Consider the following 25,276-nt stretch of genomic DNA (forward strand, 5'->3'; position numbering starts at 1 on the left):
CTCAGCATGACAGTAGCCAACCACAAGTGGCTTCCTGGTCTACCCACCCATCAAGAGGTCTTCAGCTAGCTCCCCTCAGTTGCCCAGGCCCTCAGTGTGACAGAGAAGAGCTGATGGCCTCAGAGAAGAGTGATGGCCTCAGTAGGGCAGGAAATCTATCTGATAGAGCCAGCTGGCCTCAAATGACCTTATGATGGGGATGGAGAGAGCAAGGCAGCAGAAGCCAGGATACACCACATGCCTATAAATCACCTGGGAACCGAGAGGTCTTGGCACAATACCATAAAGGAAAGAGAGTGATGGACAAGTGCCAGACAAGACAGCAGGCACTAGAATTCACAGGCAGTGGCCTGGGACCAAACCTCCTCTTACCCCCATGCTTAGATGTACATTGGCCTCCTTTGAACTTAGACATTCAGGAAGAGGTAGGAAGCAGAAAACCTGAGTGGAACTAGAAGTATGTTTCCACTACCAAGGGATGGAGCAGGGCAGAAATGAAATTCAGTTATAGAAATATTACAGGAAATACGCTTGAATCTCTGTGGCCCCGAACATCCTATCCGCTGCATAAAACCATCTGCAATCGTGGTCTCATCCACTTGCACATAAGTGGCGTTTCGTAAATCCCTAATCATTTGCAATTACGTTCTCTGATTTTCAGAAAACCTATGAGTTCTAGAGCTGCTGCTCCCTTTTGAACGACTAGGAAACAGGCTAATAAAGTCCACGTAGATTCGAAAGCTCACCAATGACCAAGCCAGAGCTTAAGCCCAGTTCACTCAGCCCAGCCTTCGTTCTCAGCTTCTCATCCACTATCTCCTCTTTTCTCTGGGTCACAGGAAAGCAAGCCAAAATGGTTCCGGCAAGAAGAATATTGAAAACATGTCCTTGGACCTCTACCTGGCCACCTTGTGGTGGTTTTGGGAAGTCACTCTGCTTCCCACAGGGGTGAGGGACCTACGGCTGGGTTTGTTGAGACGGTGAGTTATTGGATGCAGACGCACCTTGAGAACTCTAAAGGGCTCCAAAAATAGAAGGTATTATTATGATTTATTTTTCTTTTGCCAGATGGAGTTTCTTAGAAGAGGGGCTGTAAGAAAAAGTTTCCCCTCTGCAGTTATGACAAAGAGTCTACCGAGAAATAATAGAGATTTTAAAGTTCAGAGTAGAAGTGGGTGTCTCCCCATCCACTCTGAAGGTGCAGAAAAGAGCTTACCTGAGCTCCATGGAGCCCTGAAGTTGCAGTTTTAACATTAGATCCTTAATCTAGAGAGGAAGTTCTCTGACAACCTCATCAGACTGCTGAATTTTCTCTTAACCTCCAGGGAAGGAATGTTCTTTTGCTCTCTCTCTATATTTTGCCAGTTTCCACTGATGAGAGGGAGAAAGAGACACAGCCCATCTGGGTAAGTGCTTGTGCATGCATACCTCTGCATTCTGAGGTTTCCTTCTTCTGGGACAGCTATCTTCGAGGAGAGGGAGTTTAATTAGTTCAGGAAATGGAACTGATGGGAAAAGGAAATAGAGGCAGAAAACTTATGTCTTTCAGAAATGCCAGCTTCATGTTTTGGGGACCACACTGCTGATCTGGGACATCTTTTTGAGTTGTGTGTCCACTGTCTAGCTTGAAGACTTGGGCAGATCCTCCCCTCTCTAACTGGGCCTCACTTTTCTATCATGCAAAATGGAGGGCTAGGTTGCAGTACTCCTAGACAGCTGCTGACAACAACGCCTGTTTTCTGGTGCTTGCAACCGACTTTTCCTTGAAAGTCTGGGCCTCCCCCCAACTCACTACTGTGCATTTACATGCAGGTGCCACCTGGCCCAAGACCCCTGTACAACTGGGTCTCGGACGAGCCCAGTCCTTCCCCCACACTCCCACCACAGTGACTGGCACAGTGATGGGCATGAGGCCCAAGCTGGCCCAATGAGTTGAAATCCTGTGATGTTAGCTGGAGGGACTGGGAAGAAAGATGTTCTCAGTGAGTGGGGAAGCTAGAGTTGTCCAGAGAATGGCATGGTGCTGAGGAAAGCAGAGAGAGGAGAAGAGGGATCCCAATGACATTGTTTGATCCCGTTAATCCTACTGTCCCTTGACTTCTGTTCGATATAATACATTTCTTCTTTTTGCCTAAACTAGTCCTGAGTTTCTACCACTTATAATCTTAAGAATTCTAATTAAAACATCTCCACTTGCCCATCTACATTTGAAGATCTGTTGATCTTTGCTACAATACAGTTTAATGGCATTATCTCATTCTCTAGAAGTTTTCTTCTTCGTATTGCTTTCCCAGCCATTGTCTATTTCCCTACCTTTGGATCAGGTACATTAAGAACTGACTGTGTATTCTATTTCCTGTGGTCTCCCCCAGAGACATAGCCCTGGCCCACATCCCTGGTCCCTTTCCTCCTCCCGTCCCTTCTTTCTTTCTTTTCTTTTCTTTTTTTTTTTTTAAGATTTTATTTATTCCTTTGACAAACAAGAGATCACAAGTAGGCAGAGAGGCAGGCAGAGAGAGAAGGGGAAACAGGCTCCCCGCTAAGCAGAGAGCCTGATGCAGGGCTCAATCCCAGGACCCTGAGATCATGACCCGAGCCAAAGGCAGAGGCTTAACCCACTGAGCCACCCAGGCCCCCCCATCCCTTATTTCTTTCTTATTTACTGAGATTGTTGGAGTGCTGAGTTGAATCCACGGATTCCCTGGGTTCTCCCTCAGTTTACTGGGTGGGATAAACCCGAAAAAAGCCAGTTTGTGCTAGAAATTATCACAGGGGCTATAACAGATGTATGTAGCAGGCATGTGAAAACAGTAACGATCTTTAGAAGAGGATGGTCACTTTTCCAAGATGAGGAGGGAAAAGAAGACAAATCGGGAAAGAGGTTTACTTGTTGGTTACATAGGCTGGTGGGGAGCAACTCACTCTAGGCTAATAGACGGTAGGAACGAAGGCTCTGAGGCATTACATGGGGACATAGGTTCAGAGAACCACATCTAATTCACTCCACTGGCTTTAGTGTAGAAGGAAGTAAAGTGATGGAGAGGTTAGAAAGGGCCAAATCAAGAAGGCACAGAATGCCAGCTGAAGAAGTTCAGCTTGCAGGGTGATATCTACCAAGTGTGCTTCCATGAGCTCTGCCTCCCCATACATAGAATGCTCACCAAACCGTTACAAATTCAGGTTCCTGGGACCTAACCTCCTCTGTGCAATCAATATGACTGCATGGGATCCTGGAACCTACATCTGAAACAAGCATCGTAGGCCATTCCTACAACATAAACCATTCAGTCCAAAAGCCTCTTCTATGGGCAACAAAGATCCTCAAACAGCCTCTGTGTCCTTATGTCTATCCCCGATTCTGGAGACTTAGGCAGATAAGCCTGCCATCCCCCTCCATGTCCTTCCCTTGGCCATCCCCACTCTTTCCCTAATGTAAATTGACCCATTTTTGAAGCCAGGAAAAACCAACTGGCCCAACTTCAACCAACATTAAGGTCTCCACTGAAACCTTCTCTTCTGGACATCTCATTGACACGATCCCACTGGGTCCACAGAGATAAGACATGCCCTATCTCACTCCCAAATGGACAGTCACCCTCTTGAGATCAGAAGCTCTCAAGGACCTATTGCATATTGGGTACTAAAGTTCTGATGTCTCATTTCATTCTTCCAACAATTCCACAAGATAGGTTTATGTATCTCACTTTACAGATGAAGAAACCAAGGGAACCTAGTGTTCTGAAGGCCACAGAGGTAGTAGCTATGAGTGAGTGCCCCCCGCAAAGGGTGGGGTCTCTAGCAAGCAGCCTTGGTGTCTGGGCCAGCACCATGGGCCAAAGGCACTTACCACACATCCTGAGGAGTCCACCTGGCGGTCAGACACGCACTTAAAGTTCCGAGTGCAGCCCCCATTGTTCCGAGAGCAGTCACGAACTGGCCCAAAGGAGGACAGCAGGTCGTTGATGGTTTCGAAGTATGTGGACAGCATCGCTTCTTCCCTTAGACACAAAGGGGATGGTTAAACCCCAGAGACATGTGTATCATTAGATTAAAAGAAATTAAACATGCATTCATTACAGTTAAGAGCACCATTTATGAGATCTGTAATCAAGAAGATGATACAAATACATATTTAAAAAGAAAATAGTAAGAAAAACATCCACTAGGTATGCTATTATATGACTTGATGTGTGTCTACTTGTGATGATGAGGAATAATGAAATAAAGAGTGCCAACTTTCCTGTCTACTTGTGATGGAACTTGGCGTTCTTTATTTCATTAACCCTCATAATTTGGGAATGTAGGCTTGAGATTTCCATTTTACCAATAAGTAAACCGTGACTCGGAAAGGTGAAGGGTCTTGCTAAAGTCCACCAGCTTGTAATGTGGCAGAACTGAAATTGGTGCCAAGCTCCATCTGTGTCCAAAAGAGAAAGCTTCCTGCTATACAATTCTTAACTCACAATTTGTCTGTTTTTACAGATTCTAGACCTCCTCATAGCAACTCTGCAAAATGGGCACATTCCTATTATCCCAACTTTGAATCTATATTGAAACTATTAAAGGTATGGAACTTCCCCAATTTACAAAGCCTATAAACAGCAGAGCCAAGATACAAACACAGGACTGTCTGACTCTAGAATCTTAGAGCTTTATTTTTCATACTATTGCATAAAAGTGACACCATCCAGACTGACAGGAACAGTGGTTGGAACAGTCACAGGATTCTACACAAATGCATCCTTCCCCCAGATGAGACTGGACTAGGTACCATAATCCACGGTTCTGCCAAGGTTTTATGAGATGAGATATATAGACAGGAGTTTTTGGAGCCTGCTTTCTGGCAAAAGGGCCACAAATAAGGACATTCCCACCACTGGAGTATCTGTGATACCCACAGTTGTAGGAGATATTAGAGGGACACCACAGGCACTGAGTAGTGATACACAGTCTCCCATGATATAGGACTCATGGGGTCCAGAATTGTGAAAGAAGGGAGATGATTGTTGCAAGAAGAGGCCAGAGAGTACTCTGGTACTCTTGGTTTGCCTTTGGACCATCCTTGGTGTTGCCTCTGGACCATCCTTCATCCTTCTCCCACTGTTTCCCTCCAGAGGCATGGAGTTCGAGGTTTGGGTGTTGTAGCTTATTTTCTACCTCTAGTATAATCCCCTTCTGTATTATCTTTCATACTGACTGCCAGTGAACCTCATACATTCCAGCTCTAATTCGATATACCACTCATCAATAATAGCCCCCCATTACTTACAGAAGAAAATCCAAATTAGTTTCCTTGGCATTTGAGGTCCTTCACAATTTGGTCCCCGCCTGCCTGTCCAGCTTCTTTACCCTGTCCTCATAGCCACAGGTCTCTTCTCATTCCCTAAACACACAATCTTAATTTAGATTCTCTGAGAACAGACTCTGAAACAGAGTTGCACAGAGCAGGTGTTTCAAGGATCCCTCTTATACAGTTGTAGGAAGTGAGCAAGGCAGGACTGGACAAGGGAGAAGCTGAGTCACCATGTGGTTAATGCATTTAGATCTGAAGCTTCAGTTTGTCCTTGCGGAGCTCTAGAGTTGGGTGGCCTTTTAAGGATATCCTGATTAAAGACAAGGGACCCCACCCTCTGTATCACTATATCGGCCAGCTGGTCACTGACCAAGGGCTGTCATCCAGAAGGTGGTGTCCTTGGATGAGGCCATTTCCTGTGGCTGAAGGCAATAGCCAGTGAGGGACACATCTATGGGCCATGAGCCACAATCCAGGGGATGGGCAGGTCAGCCCTGAAGAAGGGATCTGAGTACAGCACGTACCTTCACTTCTCAGAAGCCTTAATCATGCTTTTGGGTCTGGGATGCTCATCTCTAACTTTTCTCCCTGATAAAATCCCAAGAATCCCTCAAAACTACTCAAATTCATCCATCCATCCATTCATTCATATACTGCAGTGCTTACTGAATGCTTACCCTGTAGCAGGCACTATTCTAAGTACTGGGGATGCAGAAATGACATAGGACACAGCCCTGACCTCCAAAGAGCTTGCTATGACCTCCTTTAGGAACCCCTGTCTCCATCCCCCAACTAGAACTAATTTCTTTTCCCTCTAAACACACTGTTTAAATCTATGATCCCACGGATCTTAATCATCAGCTCTATGGTTTCTCAGAAAGACCATCAGCTTTTTGAGCAAATGCTTCAAGAGTTACTCATTCCTCTCTAGCCTCCGGCACAAAGTGTGGCAAAAACCTGTGGTAAGTAAATGTTTTCTAGAAGAAACACACCACCAGAAGGCATGGATGCAGGCAGGCTCCACCTGTCATTGGTCTCACCAAGTGTCTCTCCAATGGGATCTGCCCCCGCCAAACCTCAGCTCTAGGTTTCTGACCCAAGTCCTTCATGCTCAGGTCTGTAGTAGAAGGACAACAGAGAAGATGACAGGAGAGCTGCCGGACTGGCCCTCCCTTTTCAACTTGACACAGAATGAGGTCAGGGTGGCAGGTGGATGGGGGAAGAGAACTAACAGTTCCTGAACAGAGGCTCTTGGGAAGCTTGTTGCCTTTTTTTTTTTTTTTTTAAGATTTATTTATTTATTTATTTGACAGACAGAGATCACAAAGAGAGAGAGGAAGGGAAGCAGGCTCCCTGCTGAGCAGACAGCCTGATGCAGGGCTGGATCCCAGGACCCTGGAATCATGACCTGGGCTGAAGGCAGAGGATTTAACCCACTGAGCCATCCAGGCGCCCCGAAGCTTGCCACTTTTGAATCATGGAAAGAGTTGAGGATTCTGAGAAGACATTAAGGCTATTAAAATATTAATATCCTTAGAGGGAGAAGAAAAAGTGAGAATTAAAATGAGGCGATAAAGACAGAGGGAGAGACAAGTTGAGAAAGTGTGAGACCACATAAAGAAATAAACATGGAGAGAAATAGCTAGAAAGAAGAGAAATGGATGGATGGATGGATGGATGGATGGATGTGTGGGCAGATGGTTGGGTGAGTGGGTGGGTGGGAGGTTGGGTGGGTGAGTGAATGGATATATAGATAGACAGGCAGACAGACAGACAAAAACACAGAGACAGAGAGACAAATCCAGAGGAGTGTCATATAGAAAGAGATTAAAAGAGGAGAATATGGAGGCAGATAAAGTATGTGAAAAGAGACAGGAATGAGCTAGAATAGGGAAAAACAGGAGTAAGAAACACAGAGATTTAAAAGGAGAAAACACAAAGGTAAACAGAACAAGGGTGTCCTGTATGGAGCACAGGGAAAGGGGACGGGATGAGGAGGGGGCAGGGTATAGGGGCTGGGGAAGGAGACAGCCTCAGAAACAGAGAATGAAAGCAAAGAAAAAGACCCTCAGTGAGTGGAAGAGAACACACACAGGGACACAGAGAGCAGTCAGAGAATGACAAAGAAAAACAAAGAAAGAAGAAAGAAAAACAAGCAAAAAATGTCACCTTGCAGTGGAACCTGGCGACAGCTCAGGCTATACAAATAAGGAGGCTGTTAGCTTTTAAAAGGATTGATTCTGCATAAACATCAGTTACATGAGGGGAACATTATTTCAAACACAAAGACCTGACACTGGGGCTGTTACTGAGTCTAGCAGTGATTGTGTCAGGCTGGAGAAATGAAGAATCATCAGGCATAAGCCAGAGAAGTAGCTCAAGGCAGACTCTGACATTTTCTTAACTCCAGACTTAATCCCTCATCCCAGGCTGAGTTCAGGATTCAGGGTCTGTTGGAGCTTAAAGCTGCCGTAGTAGCTGGGTACAAAGGATCAGGGGACTAGCGCTGCAGGTGGAGGTGGGCTGGGCTGACAGAGAGATCTGGGTGACTCACAGCTTTGCCAGAAATCACCATCAGCCCCAACATCTTCATCAGCTCTAATTTCCCGAGCATCTGTATCAGCATGGACACTGTACCAGGTTCCTTCCCTATGCTCTGTCCTTTGACTTTCACCATTAGCCTAGGAAGTATACCTTTTTGCTCCTACCCTGAAGCTGGAGAGACTGGGTCTTGGGGGGAGGGGAGTTCCGTCACTCACCCTGGTCCTTGAGACAGAGAGGCCAGGGTGTGCATCCAGGCTGGCTTGATGTCAAGTCCTGAGCTTTCTCCGTGCAATGGGTGAGCTGGGCCAACTTGCTCTGTGGCCCTGGGCAAGTCAGAGCTCTCATAACAGGACAGCTGGTGGAAATCTACATCCAATCGCTCTGTGTCTTTGAGGAGGAAGAACTGGAAGGGCAGAACCTGGACAACATCTGCATTCCTCCCAGCACTGTCTCCTGGCCTGGGTAAATGCTGTAATAGCCTAGATTCATGCTGGAGTAAGAGGAAGAACCTCATTTCCCAGCGCTGCCATAACAAGCACCTTGGACTGGATGCTTTCAAACAAGAGAAACTTATTTCCTCCCAGTTCTGAAGGTTGGAAGTCCAAACTCAAGGTGTCAGCAGAGCTATGTTTCTTCTGCAGGCTCTAGGGGAGAATCCTTGCTTCCCATGGCTCCTGGCAACTCTTGGCATCCCTTGGCTTATAGCAAACCACTCTAACCTTTACCTCAAACTCACATGGCCTTCTTCCTGCATGTGAGTTTTTCCTCTTCTTACAATGACACCATCCACTGGATTTAGCATGCCCCTAATCCATTATGATCTTATCTTGGTTATCTCAGCAAACACCCAATTTCCAAAGAAGGTCACATTCTGAGAATCTGGGTGGACATGAATTTTGGAGTTCCATGAATCAACCCAGTTATCCATGGCTCAGAGGAAAGTCCTCAAGCTCACACAGTAGGAAAGAGCCAGGATTAGAACATTCCAGTCCTTGGCTCTTACTCCAGTGCTCCTGATACCACACCAGCCCTTCCAGCTCCAGACCCTGCACGCTACACTATGGTATTTATAGGCCTGGAAAGTCTTAGAAAAAGGAGCACGGTGAAGCCACTTCTCCTGCGTTTGAGGGGAGAAAAGACCAACTTTAATTAAGTACATAACACATCCCAGGCAGAACAGGGGTCAGCCAGCTTCTCTTTATAGGAATCCATAGTAAATATCTTGGGCTTTGGAAGCCATACAGCCTCTGACCCAATGACTCAATCCTGCCTTTGTAACGCTCAATCAGCCAGAGAGAGTATGCTGTGATGATATGGAAATACAATGAGTTAGCATGGTATGTTTCAATAAGATTGTGTGTACAAATAGACACAGCAGGCTGGATTGCTATTTCTTGGTGTTTGTTTGTTTTAATGGGAACACCCACAGGTCAGTGTTGGGAGTTAAGATCTGCACCCAGATATGCCTGACTCTACAACCCACATTCTTGCTCCTGCATAAAGTTTCACCTGCCCCTCAGTCTTCCCATCTGTAAAGTGGTAACAGTATGTTTCTTGCTCCCAACCATGTAGTATCATTGTGAAAACACAATGACACAATGTGCAGAAGCCCAATGCAAATCTATTCATCATCCATTCATTAAGACACCTTTGGACACCTGCTGCAGGCAAGGTACTGAGCTGATCATGACTCCGGTTCCCCTCTGGCCTCTCCAGGCACTGTTCTTGCACCTGCAGGATCCAGGTGCTGTCCATGGTGCTGCCAAGGATCTCTCCAACTCTGGCATCTGAAGTCTTTCTTTCTGATAATCCTGGTTTCAAAACGGAGTCAAGACCCCAGGAGGCCAAGTGAGGCTGCCATCCCCACCCTAGCTGATTGCTCCAGCACAAATGCATCACCTGGGTCCCATTTGGCTGAGTCAGCAGAGCCCCACAGAGGATGAACATGAGGCTGGGCAGCTGGGGACAGATGCTGACATGGCCTTCTCTTAATAAACACCAGGGGAGGTCTGTGTCACTCACAGAGAGGTGTGAACAGATGACTCGGGGCCCAGACACTGACATGGCCCCACGCATGTGGACTAATCATTCCCTGATAACAGTGGCAGCCTGGTCTCCTGAGTTCCTGGGGAGGGAGGAACCTTGGACAGGCACTTCCACCCCAGCAACATGAGCAACAGTGCAGACCAGGGCATATGCCGCAGCTTTGTCTCCTGGCTTCACTCATTATGAGATGCTGGACAAGTCCCTTATACACTGAGCCTCTACTTTCTCATCTGAAAAATGGATATATGAGCATGTGGCTGGCAGAGTCAGCATGAGAATAAATGCAGACAATATATATAAGAAAGTGCCCAAAGTCTAGTAGTGATTAGTACCACCTTAGTGTCCCTCAAAGTTACAAGAACCATGGCTTGAGAATGTAAGGAGCTCAATAATGGAGAAGGGAAGGTCCGTTTACTCATTCAGATTTTTTATTGATGCCTAATTTCTTTCGGGGCCCTGACCTGATTCCTGGGGCACATAAGCATAGATGTGACATAGCATGAGTTAGGGAGGTAGAAAGGAAAAACAAAAGTTAACCTTGCAATATAACTGGGGCCATAGGATCATAAAGAGATCTCCCTCATTCAGACCTTGGAAGATGGGGTGGGGCGGTTAGACAAGGCTTTTTGGAGGGAATAGTATTGAACCTGAGACATAAAGGAGGAGCAGGAATTGGCTAAATAAAGGAGAGTGGTATGGGATAAGAGTTTTCTAGGCAGAGAGTACAGAATATATTAAGTCCCAGAGAGGTAGGGGAGACATGCCTTGGTTCATGGAACATTAAGCAATGCAAGGAAGCGGGAGTGCTGGGATGAGGTGGGGTATGGCAAAGGATGGGGCAGCACAGCTGTAAGCAGACAGGTCTGCCAAGGTTTGGTGTGCCAGGCCTTGGAAATTCTGGACTTCACCCTGGGAGCCATGGGTAGCCCCCAGAGGCTTCTAAAAGCGGATCCTACTTTTATTTAGACTAGTAACATAGATTGGTATTTTCTACAAATCATATGGCAATAAAACAACAGTAACAGTGAAAGCTTCTTGGGCATTCATCCCATGCCCTGAAATAATGTAGTAAGCATTGCTTGTGTCCGCTTACTTCATCCTCATAAAAAACAAAAACAAAAACAAAAACCAAACCAAACCAAAACAAAAAAGCACAATAATGTAAATGCTATGATATCTCCATTTTACAGAAGGAGAAACTGAGGCACCATTTTGAGGATGAAGGCTGTTTTGAGACCAACTAAAGATAATGTAGGTACAGTCCCAGGGCAGTGGCCAGCCCGCAACAACTGCTTTATCCTAAAAGGCTTCCGGGCAGAGGTGAGCTGGTGCAAGCCACAGGGAGGCAGATTTGGGCTTTTCTAACATCAGAGCCAATGAGCAAGGTCCTGCTGCTGCCAGCCGTGGCGGGGATGCAAACGGAGGAGGGATGGCCATTTTCGGGGCTGGCTGTGGGGCAGAGACCAGCTTCCGGGGAGGGCTGTACAGTACCATCGTGATGGGGAAAAACAACGGATACTATCTATTGCACACTGAAGACATTGAAAGCTTTGATGTGACGTGACTTCACGGGTTACTTCTTGCCACAGTCCTGTGGGGTGGTGCTATTCCCATGGCCCCTTCTGTCGATTAAAAAAGAAATCCACACCCTCACGTGCAGGAACCTACACTCACGGTGGTGGGGGCGGGCCCTGTGTCACATACTAAGTCAGCACGGGGGAGCCAGGGCCCCACCCTGGGGTATCTGAATCCGAGCCAACACTGTCCTGTCTTCCTCCTTCCGATCCCGTCCCAGCTGGAGATTCTGGGCCTGGTGTTTCAGCTGACACTTCTCATTTCCCTTCCTCTAGCAATTACAGTTTGCCCTAATTTAGGTCAAGGATATACACTGCCGTGCAGAGTGGTCTCCGAGCTTCCTGTGAGTGTCTATGCCTTTGAGTAGCTCTTGAGCTTCCTGTGAGCTGAGATTCCCCTCACTTCTATACCCCCTGCCACGCCCCCCGTGGGCTGAGTGTGCTGCAGCTGTTTGGTGAATGAGCCCAGCCGGTGAAGGAAGAGGAGGGACAAGGGGGCCCATCAGCTGCACAGTCTTGGGGACAAAGAGAAAATGACTGTGAGTGTCCACTGCCCCCTGTGAGATGGGGACAACAGCATTCGGCTCACAGGGCTGAGGTCAGGACTCTAGGAGATGAAAGCCATCAGAGCTAGTCCTCGGCACCTGGCCCAAACAGGGGTTCCCAATAAGGGGCTGTCGTGTTTCAGAAGTGCATTTGTCCGTCTCATGAATATTTCCCCGGCACTTGCCGTGGAGGCTGGAGGTTTGGGAAGCAGGGAGGGGCAGAGAGGGCAAAGGCTTTGTTCGTTGGAACACACAGCTCACTTGATGGCACGGAGTCACCCAGTGAGTCCCCGCGTCTATGCCCACTTCTGAATTTGGGCCTCTGTCCGTGTCTACATCTGTAATTACAAACTCTGGCAGATGCTGAAAGAAGACAAGTGGTCAGAAAGCCTAGGTCAGAAGGGCCAGTCTAACCTAAGGAGTGGGCAATGGGAGTTGGGACACTGGGGGAAGCTGATTTCCTCAAAGAGCATCAGGCCCAGAAGCCAAACCAGCCAGCAGCCTGGTAAAGTTTTGTCATTCCAGGGCTCTCCCTAGGAGTGTTGGGACAAGGTGTGACCCTCACCCCCTCATGCCCGAGGACTATGGAGTCCATCCAAGCTCTGAGACCATCATTGCCTGGCAAAAAACTACTACCTCATTCTGACAGCTCTGTTACAGAAATTCTTCTCACCCCATCCCCCTTTCTCCTGCCCCTCATAAATCCCATCATCATATTTAAAAGGAACCATTATTTTTAAAGTTCCGTGAGAAATGCTGAGGACTGAGGATTATTTATTTATGAAATACCCACATGGACTCATGGAGAGCTCCTTACAGCTCTCATCCCAGAAAGAAGCTCATTAAGATGGGCCCCAGGGGTGGGAGGGCACAGGGTTCTCAGGAGCAGCTGTTCAGAAGCCCAGCTGGGAGTGTGCAGGCTCCCCAGGGAGTGCAGAAGGCCACAGTGACCTGGGATGGCGGACGGGGCTGCCTAGAAACAGGAGAGCTCACCAGTAGAGCATCAATGGAACTGTGTCCTCTGGCAGGAAGACACAAGATGGAGGCTCTAGGCAGGGGACCAGGGTCTAGCTCTGCCTCGCTCTGCTGTGTGTCCCCAGGTGACTTAACATACTCTCTGAGCCTCTCAGTTTCCACATCTATACAACAACTAGGTGATCTAGAAGAGTCTTATCAGCTCAGATTTCTCATTACATTATGTGGCTTTGAAACAAGAAAGATAGCATGGAAAGGTAAGAATGGGGTAGCGGGGAGAGACAACACCCATTCCTGCCACAGTACCTGTCATTGACATTGTTTGGCACCTAAGGAAATCAAGAGGTGGATACAATCAGGGAAATCAGAAAGTGTTACCCTTTGTTACCAGGAAGAAGCCACAGGCTCAAAACAGGCCCTGCCACTTCTCGGCAGAGAAAACTGCCCCAGCTCATTTCTCCTCTCCGAGGCTCACCTTCCTCAAGCATGAATCATGGGCAACGGCGCTTAACTCTTAGGTAACCGGGAAGGTCGTGAGATGGTGAAAGCTCCATGAGGACAGCGTTCTGATGCCCTCACTGTAGTCCAGAACCTAAAACCCTAGACAGCCTTCCAGATTGTTGTCAGAAAGATGAATGAGTCCATGAATGAATGAATGAATGAATGAATGAAGGCAAACTGCTGTCCACTTCTCCACCCATGTACTCGTTTTCCTTGCTGTGTTGTTACTAACCATAGCAGGATTTTTCTCCAGCCTGAAAGTTACTCAAACCAGAGAACAGGGGGCTCCCAACTCAGGGCCCAGGACCCCTTTGTCAGCCTGCCAAAACATACGGGTCACATCTTAAAATAGCATTTTTAAATGCAAAAAAAAATCAAATGCAGAAAACATTACAAAAGAAACCACTTACCAAAAGAGTTTTTTATAAAAAGCGAGCTACAATAAAATAATATATATGCTTCTTTGTTGACACATTAAATAAAAAGACCCAGTAACAGATGTAATAATGACCATAAATTGGAAGTAGTGATGAGCAGAAACTAGACGTTAAGATCTGCAACAAAGGAAAGATGATAGAAAGCTGCGTGTGATTTCTTTTAGCGGCAAAGTCATAGGGGCTGTTAACACGTCAGTGTCTACAATAGGAGAAAATGCTGACTTTCAATGAGCCCAGTTGGCGAAAGTAAAAATGTATTATTTTTCCGTGTGATTTCATGGACCTCCAGCATGTACCCCAGGTTGAGAGCCTCTGTCTAGCCCAGCACTTCGATAGAGAACATGGCTCCCTGAATATCTGCTGGGGAGTGAGTAGAACCAAAAAGCTTGGGTCTAGAGAAGAAGAGGCAGGACATGAAAACTCAGCTATGATCACACCAACATCATTCCTTCTTGCAGGGGTACAGGTGGTATGCTGAAGGGAGAAGAGACTTGGATGTCAGACAAAAATCTTATAAAGCTCTTAAGGGCATGTCCTGGCATGAGTGGCCTACTCCCTGAGCTTCTGTTTGCTCATCTGTAAATGCATCATTAAATGCATCATTGCTGTATTTCCTGCAGGGTGGCTTCGGGACCAGGCGAAATAAACAAGGCAGTGCACCTGTGCAAAGCTGCAAATGCGAGCGCCTCTCTGCCGCTCATCTGTTCCTCCCAGGGTAAGACAAGTTTACTGCAGCCACCCGCACTTAAAGCTGCCCCAGGTACCATGGTGGGGAAGCATTTCTGCATTCCTGTGCACCTACTGAGTACCAGGCCCTCTGCTAGATACACAGCACCCAGAGGTGCCCAGACAGAGCCCCACCCTCAAGCAGTGCATAGGCTGGGGCAAGGGACAGCAGGATTTACAACAGGAAGCGGAGGGAACACTTACAGTATAGATGCATAAAAATACATGAGATCCCCAAGAGGAAGCAATGAATTCTTCCTGCCCTGCTTAAGGAAGGCTTCTGGAGGAGGCAGCAATCGATTGGCTCTTTAAGGAAGATGAAGACAGTGATGAGGAAGAGGGAAGGAAGAAGAAAGGAGGAGAAGAAAGGCAGGACTGGTGTTAGAGGATGGCACAAAGCAGAGCATCTAAAATGTGTTAGAGAGTGGGGAGGGAGGATTGTTCATGAAACAAGCAGAGGAAATAAGCAGAAAGCCCATTATTAAAGAGAGAGGTGAGCAGGAGAAAAGGAAACTCACCAGTTCAAGCCCAGAAGGCAGCTCTTACGACCTCATTTTATAGAGAAAAAAGCCAAGGCTCAGAGTGGTAGAGTCATATACGATCCCACAGTTCCTAAAAAGTGGAGCCACAGAAGGATGAATCCAGCCAAGCTCTGAAGTCCACGCTCTCCCCTGAGTGTGGCACTGGATGCCGCCTTGTAGAAGACCCTGCTTTCAGGAAATCCACCCAAAGTCAGAATCAGGAACCGGAAAGCTTGAGGACTAGGACTTTGGTGATGGGGGAAGAACTGCTTTCCCGCAAAGGCAGCCCTCACCCCCCTTTCCTTGCCTTGTACACTCCATCTTTGCCTCCTCTGGCCCTGGCAGTTTGGGCCACTAGCCTGCAGGGGAGGCCTGAGTGCTGGTGAACACAGGGACTGTTTGGTGACAGCTGGGACTCTGGCCATCTCCAGACAGCTATCCCCCTACAGCCAGGCTACGTGGACCCTGGGAGCGTCTCGTCTGCCCTCTGCATCCCCACTCTGCCAGGGGCCTCTGCTTCTGGCTACTGTGCCAGCCAAGCTGCCTCTGCCACGTGCTGGCAAGAGGGTCCCAGGGCCAGCACAGGTGTGAGGGAGCCAGCACCTGCCTCCCTCCCAGGACACGGGCCTATACCTATAGAAAGCCCTAGGGCATCGGCGTGTTGGCCATTGCTGAGACAGGGGGAGAAGTTTCTAAAAAGCATCTGGAGGACAGGAACAGGCAGCAACTTTGTTTTCCAACTCATGAGTTTTCCTTAGACTCACTCTCATTGGCTTTGAAGACTTTCTCCTTCATTCAGCCAAGCCAGATTTGTCTTCTTCTCTGTGGCCTCACTGAATGCTGAGTCTGTTTTCTTAGTATTAATAACAGTGTGGAAGCCAACAGCCTGAGCTCTCCACCCACACCATCTCCTGCAATCCTCATGGCACCCCTGCCAGAGAGGCCAATGCAACCCCACTGTACAGATGCACAACTGAGTCCAAGGGAAGTGCGGAGACCTGACAGAGGTCATGATCAAGTACACACCTAGCTCTGTCTGACTTCAAAGCTGGAGGCATTTTTCACTTCCATGCCAGCCCAGCATCATTTTCAACCTATTTCATGAAGGAAGCGTGTATACAGCCCAGCCTGTCTGGGAACAACCCCATAGACAGCACAGGGCTTGGCTTGGAAATGTCTGAGCCGAGAAGGAAAGCAAGGAGGGCTTCAGGAGAGACGAAGGAAGGAAGGAGCGGAGGCAGGTTTTATGTTCCCATCACACTGTGTGTTTCTAAAGGCAGGAGTCTCTGCTCCTAGAGGGCCCAGAGCAGGGATATTTGACAGGGAGTGGTGCAGATTTGTTGAATATTTAAATGAATGGATGGATGCGTAAACAGACAACAGGAGAACTCACTGAGGAGTTCCTCAAAGAACAAATACACTAGCCTAATTTCCTGGGAAACTGGTCTTTGAAAGAATTTGAGCTTTCAAGAGCCCTAGGCTCCATACTCTTAATGGCTTCTCTGGTGGGAATTACAGGGTCATGGTTTAGGAAGAAGAAGAGAGAAAAATGCAGATCACTGTGGCCCCCCTCTGCTGACTAGGGCTCTTGAAATGGGAGCCATCTGTTAGCCAGTGATCCGCCACACAGCACACTGCCTGGTGTTGACAACATGGTGTCGTGCAGTTTAGAATTTTGTTAAGAGGGTAAATCTCATGTTCAGTGTTCTTACCACAAACAAGCCAACAGACTAATGAAAACAACAACAAAGAAGGAAGAGGCAGGAGGAAACTTCCAGAAGTGAAGCCTATGTTCAGTACCTTGATGGCGCTAACGGTTTCACAGGTGTGTGCACGTGTCCAAACGCATCCAACTGCATACATTGAAAATGTGCTGTTTCTTGGTATATCAATTATTTCAATCCAGCTGCTAATCATTAAAATAAAAACTGCCCTTGGCGGGGTCCTGAGTGGCACAGCTGGTTCAGTGTCCAGCTCTTGATTTCAGCTCAGATCATGATCTCCGGGTCATGAGATTGAGCTCTGTATCAGGCTCCATTCTGAGAGTGTAGCCTGCTTAGAATCCTCTCCCTTGCCCTCTGCCCTTCCCTTGGCTTGTGCACTCACTCTTTCCCTTAAAAAAAAAAAAAAAAAAGAAAAGAAAAGAAAAGAAAAGAATAAAAAAGAGCCCTTGAAATCCCAAGCCGCTGACAAGGTCATGGTGTTCCCCAGACCTCACAGTTACAGAGTGGTCTCCAGACAAGAAATTCTCTCTCTACATGTGTCCTTTGAAGTGGCTTCCTTATATCACCCCTCATGCCTTGATTACCTTCTGACCCCATAGGTGGCCATAGGCCCTTTGCTCTCCCAGCTCCTGGACATAGCCAGCTTCCATGTGGCGGGTAGGGGTGCAGGGAGAAATTCAGCCAGGTTGCAGGAAGGGAGTGGACTGAAGCCCAGAGGGAAAGGTAGGGTAGCAGGGACCTCTAGAACCGGAAGCACGTTGTAATTCCAAAATGCTTCTTGGCCAAACAAACCCAGAGCTAGATGCATTTTCAAGGTGATGTATCACTTTATTAGGTTGTCACAGTTTTCTCTGGTCTTGTTTCCAATTTACAGATGAACAAACTAAGTCCCTGAGTCCATTAAAATCAGACCCCCTGATATTTTGAGCAGTGTCCATGTTCTCTGGTATTGCTGCTGCTTGGAGGAGAGAGGGTTTGAGAGGTTTTGAGTGTGGCTTTAGGATAAAACGCATGCATCTAGGGTAGTATATATGGGGCATGGAGGGGACCGTGTGCCAGCAAAGGGACAGGAATACTGGAGTATGAAATCCTGTTCTATAACGTAGGGGAATCTATTCTACAATACAGATGGAGGAAGGAGACAAAATCCAAGTGGTGTTAGAATAAAGGAAAGAAAGAAATGTTTAAAGAGAACAGTTTGGAAGACTGGACAGCATTCAGGACCCCAGGAAGAAAAGTCAGAGCTGGAATTCCAGCTCTGCCAGCAACCTCACTACATGACCTTGAGTCACACAGTCCCTCTGATCTGGCTTCCTCCTATGCCAAATGGATATTATAGCCTCTACCTCCCAAGACAGATAGGGACATGAAATGACATAAACCACCAAAAGCAGCCCACATGTGGCCTGGTGCAGAGTAAGAGTCCAGCCAGCGTAACGTCCCTTTCAGCTGCACCTCTCAGCCAGGACCCAGGGTGGCTGCTGTCCTTGCATCGTGACGGCAGATTTGAAGAAAACACAATTGCAAGAGACCCCATCTTACATAGAACACAAGGTGCTTCTAGCTATCTACTCAAATGTTACTTTCATCTATACAATGGAAATTCCAGGCAGGAAAAGGCTGTGTCCAGTCTATCAGCTATGGGGGGGGGGGGGAGAAAAAGTTGCAGTGGATAGTGAGCAATGGTAATTAAATAGTTCATTCACTGGTTGAACAAGAACTTGTTACTTTGAAGCATCAGGATTCTCTGTAGCACAGTTTAACAAATGGGGTTTTTATGTGGTGAAAATCAGCAGGTAATTTCCTACAGATCATTCATAATGATAAGACCGTTAGGTATCCAAAGCCTAAAAGGATGATTCTTAATTTCTTTAGAAGCAACAAAATAATAACCCATCTATCTATCCATCCATCTGTCCATCCGTCCATCCCTCTGCTCATCGTTCCATTTATCTGTCCATTGCAAAGCTACTTAATTAATGAGCACCTGCTATGCCCATCCCTGTGCTAGAAGCAGTCAGAAATACAGACAAGAGAAACCATGGCCTCTGCCCTCAACAAAGCCACCGATCTCGAAGAGCAGAAAAGACCTGGGAAAGAGGTCTGTGGGAGGTCAGAAAGGAAGGAGGATGCTTCCAATGTGGGGTTAGGGGAACAGGTGAGAGCTGGGTCTGCAAATTAAGCAAGACTTCAACCTTGGTATTTTGAGCCATGCATGTGTATGTTTATTAAAAGATAAATATCTTATTAAAAAAATCAGTGGTGACACTGGGGAAAGAGAAGGAGAAGGAGAAAGAAGAAGAAGGGGGGAGATTATGGATGGAAAATAAGGTCACTGTATTTGAGTGTGAAGGCATAAAGAAAAAAAAATCAGAAGACTGGATTCAAAGAAAACAGGATTGAGCAAATGAAATCTAAATGCCAACTCTTCTCCAGAAGCTTGTGTATGTCTTAATTTGCACTTATTTGATAAGAAGTTACTAGTTTTCACCAACCAAGTTGTCAAATATTTTTGTCAAGTGATAACTGTCAGTGCTGACGAGGATACAGTGAAATATTTTTTCCTATTCAACTTGTACCGGTATAAAATTTATGAAAAGCAATTTGGCAAAATATATCAAAACTCCTGAAATGTTTGTACAATCCGACCTAGCGATCAAAGTAGTACTTTTTGAAGGAGAGTCAGCAATGCACTTAAGGATGGGTCCACGAACATGCTCTTATCCATATCATTATACACGGCTGAAAGTTGGAATATTCTAAATGTTCCACAGTGACAATATGGTGATAAACATTGTGGTTCATTCATAGGATATGTGAAAATTAAAAAAAAAATCAGGACTTCTAGGAACAGTGAATAGTATGGAAAATTTTATAATAATAATTTTTTTCCAGGAAAAAAAAGCAAGGAAATATGACATATGTGTAAATACTCATATATTTGGGGGAAAAAAATCAAGAAGTAGGTGACATTTCATTGGGTTGGGTGTGTGGCAGTGGGAGTAAGAGTGTGGAGGAGAGAGCCCTTAGATTTGTTCACCGTATCGATGTTCCCTCATGGTAACAACACGCCTGTTAGTTTTGTGAAAATTTTCACCACTCTCCCCACAGATGTATACAGACTGGATATGGTCTCGTTGATGCATCGGTCAGGGTGCCTTGCAGTCCTCTGGCCTTTGGGTGAGCAAATAACCTGAGAACTAGGCCAATTAGATGTTGACCTCTGGAAACTGAATCTTAAGCCGAATGGCATAAAGGGTGAGAATCATAAAGGTTGGAAATCAATTGCTTATAAAATATCCATGCTCCTGTACCTTATGGAAGTTCTTCTAGGTACCCCCATGGGGCATGTCTACTTTGGTTTGCTGACTGTTGTCATAAACACTGGAAGTTTCTGGACAGGGGAATTACATAAACACAGCTGTGTCTACAAGTGGTTAAGGGGCATTTAGTGCACAGTGTCTGGATTCAGTTTACTATACCCTGAGTTTTGCCAACAGAAGATCAAGACAGAGATTCAGGATTTTTGAAGGGTGTGGGGAGAGGATACAAAGATACAGGCAGTCGTGACCAGTAGGGATGCCCGTCTTGTGCCTTCCGAGAGAGAGAGCCACAGAAGGCAGCAGGCAAGGGAAGGAAGGCCTCTGTCAAGTTCCTGCCTCCACCTGCAAGACCACTGAGGAAGTAGGAGGAAAGGAGAAAAAGCAAAGAGTGTCCTTTGAGGCCAATGTTCATACAGTCCCTTGGTAAAGTCACTCTCACAGCCAGGCAGCCAGATGGGCAGGCCTTCCCTGTAAGCACTATATCTTACAAATCTAGGGCTAAGCTTGGGGGCCTACAATGCCTGGGAGGCCTTGGGTATGGAAGAAAGCCAGTAAGCCCGGAATTGAGAGAAGTAGGCTCAAGTTGCCCACTTGCTGCTAATGTGAGAGATCTTTGTTGCTCCCTTTCCTAAGCCTCAGTTGTCCTATTGTCAACAGGGTGTTTACTTATTCATAACAAGCATGCCCATTCATTCATTCATTCATTCATTCATTTCACGCATCTCTCAAGTGCCTACGACTATCATTTACTGCCAGTCTCAGCTTACACAGGAAAATGGGTTCTTTCCTTACATCAGAAGGGTGCGTAGGCTGTGGGGCCAACCAGAAAAGATGGCAGAGCTGTGCACCCCTCACTTCTGCACTCATCCCCTCATTTCCAGCTCTTAAGGGTTAGAGCACACAGGCAGAAATAGCTTGATTCTGGCCACAGATGTCCTGTCAAGAGAGATCCACAGCACCAGGAAGATGCAATTATCCGCCCCCAGGCATGTTCGCCCTTCTTGTTCCAGACAAGGCCACTATGGGGTGGGCCTGCTGGGTGCTTGGGAAAGAAGGAGAGTGGGGGAGGGGAGCAGGTGGAGACTGTGCTCACGGGCTCCTTACTGGGTCTGTGAAAAACTCAGGGGCACACTGTGCATATGCAGTGAGTTAAGACTGATTTCTTCTCCAAGTTGGGCTCCTTCTCCCATGAAGGAAAGAATCCGACATTTCAGCAATGTCAAAAGGTATTTACTGAGCATCTACTGCCTGCTAGGCATTGTTCTAGGTGTAACAAAGGAGGTGGTATATTAGACCAAAAAAAAAAAAAAAAGTCCCCTCTCTCCCAGCGTTTATATTCTAGTAGGGGGACATAAAAGTCTGATAAATGAAGGATGAATCCAAGAGTTAAAGAGTAAAACAATTATTGAGGTAGATGGGGGTTCAACAGTGCTGGGAGGGCTGAGGGAATCCTGGCCCGGTTCAAGAAGGTGGTTGGGGAAGCTTGGTATGGTCCTTAATATCATAAAATGGGATAATGAATGCAGAGTGATTAACACAGCACCGGGCCAGAGCCAAGTGCTCAATAAATTGCTGTTGTTATTGTTCTTGTTAATTATGCTCTAAGTCCCTTTTCTGAATATGCAGATATCAATGCCTATTTCACAGGATCACTGAATAGATTGAATGTGGAAATATATAAAAATAAATTTAATGATAAATTCAATGAGTGATTTTTGAGAGCCTGCTATGTTTCAGGGGAGGCAGCCTCACACAAACAATAAACACACAGTGTAAAGCCAGAGGGATGAGTAAAGGAAAAGAAGATAAGGACTGAGGGAGAGAGGCTGTGTTGGTTTGGGGAGAGCGGGTGAGGCAAGGGCCACCTGAGGCCTGTGGAGATGAACTTTAGCAAAAGCAGGACGGAAGTGCTGGAGAGAGGCAGGCTGAGGACATCATGGTGCAAGTGGAGAGAACAGCAGGTGCAAAGGTCCGGAGGCAGGGCTGGGGTTGGCCCTGCAGGAGCAGCAGAGGCCAGACCACAAAGCATCCTGAAGGCAATGGGAAGGACTCTGGGTTTTATTACAGGTAAAATGCGAAGGCATTGCAGGGTTTTGAGCAGAGTGCACTAATCTGATTTATAGGTTGAAAAGGATAACCATTCTGTTCAGGTAATAGTGTCTATCATCTTATTCATCTGTGATGGTTGTACCATGAGATCAGAGGTAACGTATGCAAAGTGTCTGGCCATTCACTCTAAAATAAATATATTCATTACACGCTTACTACGTGTAGGCTTCTGGGTACAGCAGCGCACATACAGACAGTGACTATTTCTTGTCCTTACGGATCTTCTGATGATCTTACTGGCATGGTGTAGATACTCAATGTTATTATCACCTCATAGGAACAATTAACTTTATATTATATGAATAATATAGCGTTCATATTTTTCTCTTTTGCTCCATAAATGACACTATCAAAAATCTATCAGAAGATCATTCTCAGAAATAAGGAAGCAGCAAAAGAAAAAAATGAGAATGAAATAATGCAGGAAGGAGCAAGGACATGCCATTTCTCACCCCTGTGTCCTTGAGGTTGTGGCTGTGACCTTCCTCTCCAATCAGTCTCTGGAGGACTCCTATTCCCATTCCAGAGCCCAGCTCACTTATTTCGGCCTCCATGAAATCAGAAGCCCGTCATCCACCATACCACTAGGGTTGAACCTCTGTTTGCCTGCCTGTCCACCTTCCTGGATCCCATGTCCATCTCCACGGAGGTGCAACCCAGAGCACGTGCATACACTGTTTGCTCACAAAATTCATTGCTCTCATTTATTTCTGTATCCTCAGTGATGGGCACAGGGTCTGACACATGACTGGTGTAATCAACATTGGGCAGAACACAGAAAAGAAAGCAGGAAGAGAGGAAGGGAAAGAGGCAGGAAGAGATGAGGAGGAATCCAACTTCCTCCTCCTTTTCCAGGTCACGCGGAAGCTCATTTCAGCCAACAAGGGCTGGGAGTTTATCGATCCACATTTCTGAGGTATTGAACTCAGTTCCTATTGACAGAAATAACTACCAACAAGGCTGGGGGAGAGAGAAACGTGCTGACAGCTAGCAAATCATACCCCTGGTAGTGGAGTGCCTGTCTATGCCAAGGGGGACAATCATTAATTTCCTGTTCCTTCACAGTTACATTTTTTGGGTTGACTGACAAGTTCATTTTGGGGATTCATCAGGCCCTTTAGAAATAAACTCCCTTCTTATTCCATGTTTCTAACTGCACCTGCCACCCACATGATCGGCTGCCTGGGACTCACATAAACATTTCAAATTGCAAGCAATAGCTCGACATGGTAGTTAGAGGAAATCTTCCAGTTTCTGCATGATATAATCAAGACAGCCCACTTTCCCTGGGATCTCAATTCCACATACAGAACCAAAGAGGACTCCATTCCCTGCCCCTGCCTCCCTGCCTTTAAGTCAATGATACCCCGGCATTTAGCTGTGAAATCGTTTGCTGGCAGACGGAACTTGAGATTACGTCTCTTGCAAAAGCTGTGTGATTCTGAGTAAGTCACGTGACCTCTCTGGGCTTTGGTGTTCTTGCCCGAAAAAGATGGCTATGCTGTGCCTGGCACTGTCAATGAAGAGAACGTGAAGTAACAGAAGCGAACAGGTTCAAGCTCTGTCAAGGGGAAGGACACTCGTCATATTCATTCATTAACTCTCAGAATGAGCCTTGTGATGGCCATCCCCCTCTCACAGACAAGAAAACAACAGCTCTTGCAAAGGAAGTCACCCGTGGCAGGCTGACGAGTCCCAGAATTGTGACAGGGACCCAGCTCTCCTGGAGACGGCAGTTTACAGAAAGATAATTTATCATTAATGTTATTAGTGAGTTTGCTCCTATGCCAGTCCTAAAATTCCATTTGCTGTCAGTGGCCTCGAGGTTAACAAAGGTAGAGGATAGCAGAGCTTTCTGCTGGCCTTCAGACTGTCCCAAAAAGACATAACAGGCCCCAAAATGGAGTCACCTGTGCTAAGCCCAAGTCACCAAACCAACTCTAATACCTAAGCTAATGGCAGTTTCCATCTCCCCTAGGACTGTCATCTTAACCAGTCATTCTAGAATTTTCTGGTCAGCGCCAGGGAAGTAATCTGCCTAATAGATAATTTTGTCACTGAGAGAAAGGTTACCTTGTCCAATATAATCTTTTTTTTTTTTTCTTTCTCATTTATGACTTCCTTGACCCACCCCCTCTCAACCTTTAAAAACCTTTCCTCTTCTATAGCTCTCTGGAGCTCCTTTGTATTTGCTAGGTGGATGCTGACCTATTCATGAATCATTAAATAAAGCCAATTAGATCTTCAAATTTACCCAGTTGAATTTTGTTTTTTGTTTTTTTTTAACCACATAAACAGAGCACTTCCAGTCCGTCTAGAAATAATTCTTCAAGCTCCTGAGTCATCAAAGCCCAATTCTTAGAATCCAAATGCCTGGTGTTGATTATCTAATGTATCCACTGTTGAGTTTATTTTGCTAACCCTAGCCCGAGGTACCCTGACATTTGCATTAATATACAATTTCTCTTAAAGACTGTTTATATTTCGAAAAGGTTTTGAGTAGTTCTAACTATTAACTATGGCAGGAAAATTTCTCTGTTGAAAGACAATGAGCCACATGCCGGGGAGCTTTTGGGCTGAGACATAAGATATTTTGCTCTCATTTACTCACAGACACTTACTGAATACCTATTGTTCCATGGCATTCAGGTGCTGGGTGCCTCTTGCAGCTTCTGCTAGAGTGGGGAAGACCGACACTAATCCAAATAATGTTGTTTCCTACATGTCCAAGAGTGAGCGTGTCACTTCTCGTGGGCTCTATTACTGCAAATCTGTGAACTAGCCACCATGTCACGTACTCCCATGTTACAGACGAGGGGACAAGCATAGGGAAGCACAGGAAGGGACAGGTACAATGTCATCCAGTGTGCGAGTGGAGGACCTGGGATTTTAAGATAGGCTGTGAAGAGCCTAGTGGTGTCATCTGATTGACAGCTGGGCTCCGGGCCACGAGGTGCG

The 25,276-nt window shown here is 46.4% G+C and overlaps 1 protein-coding gene across 3 annotated transcripts in view; it reads right to left on the reverse strand.

Annotated features, from left to right (window-relative positions):
• The window catches only part of ASTN2 (astrotactin 2), an 851,408-nt gene that overhangs the window by 343,729 nt on the left and 482,403 nt on the right, over positions 1–25,276 (reverse strand). For all 3 annotated transcript variants that reach the window (XM_032865713.1, XM_032865714.1, XM_032865712.1), the window contains one exon: positions 3,848–3,998. In XM_032865713.1, coding sequence (XP_032721604.1) covers positions 3,848–3,998 — 151 coding nt within the window. The remainder of the gene's footprint in view (positions 1–3,847; positions 3,999–25,276) is intronic.

This window comes from Lontra canadensis, unplaced genomic scaffold (genome assembly GCF_010015895.1).
Source record: "Lontra canadensis isolate GAN:19392208 unplaced genomic scaffold, GSC_riverotter_1.0 scaffold30, whole genome shotgun sequence".
Classification (NCBI taxonomy): domain Eukaryota; kingdom Metazoa; phylum Chordata; class Mammalia; order Carnivora; family Mustelidae; genus Lontra; species Lontra canadensis.